We start from the raw sequence: 6626 nt of genomic DNA on the forward strand, positions 1-6626 counted from the left end.
AAAAAACAAAAAAAAAAACAGGTGCAGACATAAAAAAAACACACTAGTGCTGGAGGAAATCGCATAAAAACTGTGTTTGCCCAACTGCTGCCTCTGTGTCGACAGAAAAATAGAGCCCAAAGTCTTTCCTGTGGAAAATCTAAACATGTGTTTTTACCTGTGATCCTGCAGCAGGTTGCATCTTCATTGGTATTTTTGTGATCTTACCAATGTGTGTACAGCATTTAAATTCAATGTTTCGATAGACTGTAACTGCAGCCTGAGCTAGCCCCATCTAGGACTCCCGTACACTGCAGTGGGGGCATAGATGCTTCCAAAAGAAAAGTTTAGGGAAGTGCCTGTACAGTGCTCTTTATCAGTAAACCATACATACATTTGCATTTCAGTTTTTTGTTGATTGTCTCAGCAAGTTCCTGTAGGGTGGGCTTTCTCTATTGACCACAAGGGGCAGCAAACGCTTACCTTTTCTAGAATGGATTTACATGCTTCAATGTAAAAAAAACAAAAAAATGTTTTCCTTATACTGTACATTGCTGCAAGTTCAAGTCAGGGAGGGAACCTGCAACACCGTCGTCTGTTTAAACAGATTTAAGAGATGAAGGGAAATTAACTCATTCATGGCATGCTTTTTAAATAGCATATTTTTAATCTTTGGGTTCGTGGGAAGGTATTGAGTGTTTTCAAGTCGAAAGTCATACATTCATTCATATAATCATACTTTTCATGTACGAAAAAATTACACTAAGAATATATAATACATAGCTTATTTCTATTCTTGTTGTTTTATTCATTTGTTAGTTAATTGAATTAGTATTAGGTCACATGTAACTTTCTTGCTTTTGTGCACCACCTCTTCAACTTTGAATCATCTCAGTCATATCCGCAATTAAATTAACCACCTAATAATCATCTAGACCTTCCCTCAGTATTCACCAAGAACTTTGGTGTGAAGGCTGTGATGAAAACCTCTGTCCTGCTGACCTGGGAAGTGCCAGAAACCTACAAATCTCAAGTGCCTCTTAAGGTAAGATCAGACAGCAGCAGTGAAACAGACAATACAGCTACAGCTGAAGTTACTCTAACAACTATAGTAAATTAACTTTCTTGCTGATAATCTAGGACCAAGTAGTCAATGTTTGCGAACATCAATGAATATGGCTAGGCAGTAGAGACCAAAGAACAAAGACTAGGGTCTGATTTTATATTCAAGGACCATCTCAATCTCTGCTTCTCAGACAATACAAGTGCTGCAGGAATGAGTCCTAAAATCCATAGCTGAGTTAGCATTTTGTCACTTCTGGTTCCCTGTCCTCAAAGTCAATCTTTTTTTTTTTAATGGTTTGTTGTTATATGTTACATATGTTTTTACTTCTGGTGATTACAATTATGCTTCAAAAATCATAAAGGCGGGCCTTATTTGTAAAGATTATCTTGCTGAAAAAAACGTGTAAGTAAAATCTTTCTTCACCACAGAGTTTATTTTTTGCAATTATCCAAATTCGAATGGATTTTTGTTGAAGGAACCAGTGCGATGCTAACTTCCAGGTTGGCCTACAACATTATGTCCTCCCTGCAGCACTCTGTATGGATCACTATCGATGGACAATGAAGAGTAACCATAGAAACTGTCCTATCACCAAAAAATACAAAAAGAGCACCTGAAATAGCACTGAATAGAAGGAAACACATCCATAGGTTGTGGTTTGATGGGTTGTTTGGTCGGTATAAAATATAAAATAAATGTTATTGTAGTGTAGGAACTGCATATGCAAACAGGAAGAGGAATTACTGACAACATAATGCAATGACTATAATAACTGAATTTTTTTAATATTTATATGTTATTTAAAGATGCACATTCACCAAAGTACACACATTATGAAACTTTTTGCTCTTTTTTTCCACCTTAACAGAACAGCTGCTCAATAAACCATCATGAACAATCAATTCACACCATATTAAATTCTGCTGTATTTTATGACTGGCTGTTTGTGAAGTCTACAATAAGTCACAGCACACATTTTGACTTGTTGTTGTAGGGAAAGTTCAGGTGTTACTAATAACATTAACTTTGCTTTTGTTCCATTGAAGTGTCCCAGTAAGCGATCACAGGGATCCAGCATGAACAATACTAGGCTTGTACAGTAACTGTATTTTATGACTGGCAGTATAGTAAAGATTAAGCAATCAGTCAAACGGTATCAGTGAAAAACTTGGTCCTGTCTTCAGATCCTGTACAACCAGCAGAGTGTGGAGGTCCCAGGCAACCTAAAGAGGAAGTTGATCACACAGCTGCAGCCAGATACTGATTATTCCTTTGTGCTAATGAGCCGAGGGAACAGTGCAGGTGGCCTTCAGCAGCAAGTTTCCATCCGAACAGCTCCAGACCTGCTGAAGATGAAACCAATTCAATACCAACACAATATGGAGGAGGGTGGTAAAGTGACCATCAGTCTTCCCAGGGCCCCTGCTGGAGCACCCATCAGGTTTGTGCTGTTTGTTTGTCTTTCTGGGGGGAAACCATACTGAAAAATAAGGCTGAGTCATGATTTCTGAGATGGCTCTAAAATGTCTCCTCTGCACATATTAGTTTGATTTTAACATCATGGAAAGAAATTGAGGCTGGCTTTGTGTGGAGACAAATAATAGTCATAGCAATTTGAATATGTGTGTGTAAAATTTAAGCACTACTGATTTCTCAGTACTGAAATGTAGGTACCACTGAATTTAATGTATTGCAATGTAATTGTATGTTATAATTATTAATAATTTTGAGTTGTTGCTTTTGTTTGTCTTATGGTGTATTATATTATCTTATTTTTTTAATATATTATAACACAGAAACATATCTGGCTCTTGAGCTAAATACTCCACCGTGTTCACCAGCTAATCACTAACTATGTCTGTCTGCTGTTTGGAGCAGTTAGTGTACAGCTGGTTAGTCTGTACTTTTTGTTTTTATTTAAAACAGCTGCCTACTTGGACTGGGAAGTTATGAGAGTGGTGAGACTGAAACAAAGCAGTAATGTTGAGGGCACAACAATAAGCTAAAAGACATTAAAAAGCTCTGTAGAGCTGATGGAAACTGAACAGTTATTGATAATTCTCTGTAGGTTTGTCTCTACAGGCGGCACCTTCTACATTACACGTAGTCATTTGATCCATTGTTAATATGAAAATATTGTTTAGTGCAGTTTTAAGCACAGTTAGCTTAATTATATGCCAATACTATATTTGAAAGCAAGAAGTTTGAAAGTCCAGTATATGACTCTGACAAACCCTTTGTAGTTGAGTAGTGTTTAGTATCAAAGTTCCAGTGTGTAACATTTAGGAGGATCTATTGGCAGAAATGGAATATAACATGCCTAACACAAGTACTGTGCCATTTAGAGGTACCTGTATGGAGCTATTATTGTAGCAAAACTACTTACAAATGTGTGTGGAGTGTTGTGTAACTGTATCTCAATCTGTGTGTGCATAATCATAACTGTGAATGTGTAAAATAATCTGTAAATATGTAGAGATTTGTGAATGTGTACAATAATCTGCAAACGTGTGTTTAGAATCCCTGTGTGCGTAATCAGATTTGTGTAATCAGATCAGTGCAGACTTAGACAAAAGACTAAGTATTTGTTCAAAAGCTGGAAATACAGACAAATCATCGGTTACAACTCAGGCGGGACTGAGATCTGTGTGTGTGTGTGTGGAGAGGTTTGTCTATGTGCCTCAGCAGCTATACAGTCTACAGATCAGCACTCAGCGGATCTCTACACGCATTTACAGATCTGCCACTGTAGAAGTGTAGCAAAAGTCACGCGTAAAATGACAGCCAATTAAGAGTCCCGCCTGAGTTTTAACCAATGATTTGTCTGTATTTACAGCTATTTGAGCCAAAACTTAGATTTGTCCACACGTGTACATATATCCTTACACTTGCAAATATGAATACAGATTTGTAGATCTTTTACAAATTTACAAATCTGATTACACACACACAGATTGAGATACAGTTAAACAATTTATAGATTAAACTACCCAACAGTATATAAAATACTAGTAGTAATGTTACACCCCAACTAGCTGCAACATTAAAATGCACCTTATATGTAATGCATTAATAATAATAATAATAATAATAATAATAATAATAATAATACAATAATATAACATTTTGATAACATAATGAGTTACTTTTGATACTTTATGTACATTTTGTTGATAACACTGAACTTTTACCCAGTTACTTTACTCAGAGAGAGGTTTTTCATACTGCACGTAGCCCAGGGCTGAAAGCATTCTTAGAACCTAGGCTAAGGGAGCTGTTAGCCCAAGGTTAAGGGAGCACTGGCACAATCCTTGCACATTCTAACCCCGACTCTAGCTAGGGTTTATCAGCCCTGCTCCGGAGCAGGGTTAGCCAAGAGTGTGCAGGGTTATCCCCTGATCATCAACTAAACACAGGTAAAAGGTGCCAGTGTGAAAAGGGGCTAAAGTAAACAGAATGTAAACATACATGTAAACATTAGTCGCATGTTCCAACTGACATTTAACCTGGGCCTAGTAGAAGTGCAGTGTGGATCATATTGCTCAGCAGCCCAGTGAAGTCGAGTGGAGACACACAAAGACACTGTTTTTTGTGTTAAATCAATAGCAGAGACACAGTTGTCTGCAGGGGAGGGGGCATTATAAGTCTGGTTTATTTACTTCTTGTCCTGTTCTAGCAAGTTCATAACCAACCAATTATCAACTGCAGCATAGAGTTCTTTTAGGTCAGAATACTTTCAAGAGCAAACAGAACATTCAGTCTCACAACCCAGCAATGCCATGATTACACTCTATAACAACACAGCCATATTAACATAACCCCACTGCCACTCCTGAGCTCTCTCCTGATACCAGAAAGCAATTTATTTAAGAGTTGAGCTTTAAAACCACAATTGATCAGCCAAGAGAATCCCAATGCAAAGGCTGCAATTTAGTAAAAGGTTATTTTTTATCATTATCCAGCGCGGTCAAGAATACAGGCCCCTGCAAATTACTCAGACTTAATTGTGTTTCAAGTGTTTGTTTCTCTGAAGAAATCACCCACGAGTAAGTTGTAATAAGAGAAGTGGGGCTGATGGAGAAAAAACTGAAATTTATACCATCTCCATATGAAGACCTTTCATCAGTCCCAGAGCCATACTTATGCGATTGGTGTTTAGGAACGGGGATGAGATGTGAAATGTAAGAAGTTTATAAGAAATATAAAGAAAAGATGACTTAAATGAAATATAATTCACATTAAAGCTCTGTGTTTTGTGTGTGATACTGTTGTGTTTCTGTGTTTGATACAGATGGTACTACATAGTGGTTGTCCCTGTCACCCCGGCTTCTCTGAGGAGATGGGAGAACCCTGAAGACATGGACATACATGAGGTAAGTGTACGTGTACTTGCATTAGTAAAGGGGAAAAAGTTTGCTCAGGAACTCAACTCTCATTTGGACAGCCCCTAAAGGTGGTCCCAAAAAGGTAAATCATTCCATTTCCAGATTAAGACTTGGTTTTCTGTAAAGCTCTAGGTTTGGGTTAAAAAGTTACTTTCATAATTCTGGGGGAGGCAAACCAAACTATTGTCGTTTTAATTAAGAAGTCTGGCAACAGTTGGCTTTTTTCCATTAGTGTGTGAGCAACTGTGATCTGATTTTATGCTGCACACGGCATGAGTCTGAACAGCAGGACACAGTGAAGGTGGAGGTGTGCAGCCTGTCAACTGCAGCTTCACTGTGACCACTCCTTCTTGTTCCATTAGTCTCCTAGTATTTAAAACTGAAACTCAAAATGGCTGCTCTATTCGCCATCCGTCAGTGGCGAGCTCATTGACAAACAAATCGCATACTACTACTGACTACTTCATAATGAAAGTCAACTAGTGTTTCGCCAAATGCTTTTATGTGGGCGGCTGTGGTGCAGCGGCAGAGCGGGTTGAGCTGGTAGAGAATGTGCATACGTCTTTTTCACAGCACACTTTTTGACTCGTCGTAGTAGGAAAAGTTCAGGGGTCTCATTTATAACCGTCCGTACGAGACTACTCCCGCCCAAAGTCACAATGTAGAAATCTATAAAAAACAAACAGTTGACGGGAGAACTGTGCGCAGCCCTTAAGCAAAACTTTGTGAACCCTATGCAGTACGCATTGGTGGTTGGTAGCGAAGAGGGAGAATTGGTGACACAGAGGGGCGCTCTCACCATAACATCAGACGCAACACTAAACAAAATGAAAACAACCAATTTACAAATCTACTAATAAAGTGTTCTTGGTCGCGCTGAACATAGAAAACAGAGGTCAAACTCGAAGAAATATACGCCCTGTCAAGAGTGGAGGTACGTATAAGACTGTACAGACAATGGTGAATGTCTATAAATCTGACTAAATCGTCAGCCGCTTACCTCAGGTCAGAAGTATATACTGGTGTCAAATACTCCGATACCTCCCCCCTAATCATGGGCGTATACCACATCATCTGATTAAATCAGGAATGATTTAAAAGTCAAACTGCGTGTATTATTCTCAGTTATTACTCCACAGAAACAATCTCAATTAGAATACGAAAAAAATGAAAATTCAAATCAATAAAACGGTGTC

At 38.3% G+C, this 6626-nt stretch overlaps 1 protein-coding gene across 1 annotated transcript in view; it reads left to right on the forward strand.

The window, feature by feature from the left end:
- Window positions 1-6626, forward strand: part of ptprfa (protein tyrosine phosphatase receptor type Fa) — a gene marked incomplete in the record, with an annotated part of 110171 nt that overhangs the window by 43936 nt on the left and 59609 nt on the right. Inside the window, 3 exon segments of the mRNA XM_035652778.1 lie at window positions 915-1024; window positions 2230-2486; window positions 5337-5418. Coding sequence (XP_035508671.1) covers window positions 915-1024; window positions 2230-2486; window positions 5337-5418 — 449 coding nt within the window.

Source organism: Morone saxatilis, unplaced genomic scaffold (assembly GCF_004916995.1).
Source record: "Morone saxatilis isolate NCDOM2014 unplaced genomic scaffold, NCSU_SB_2.0 Contig12, whole genome shotgun sequence".
In the NCBI taxonomy this organism is placed as follows: Eukaryota; Metazoa; Chordata; class Actinopteri; family Moronidae; genus Morone; species Morone saxatilis.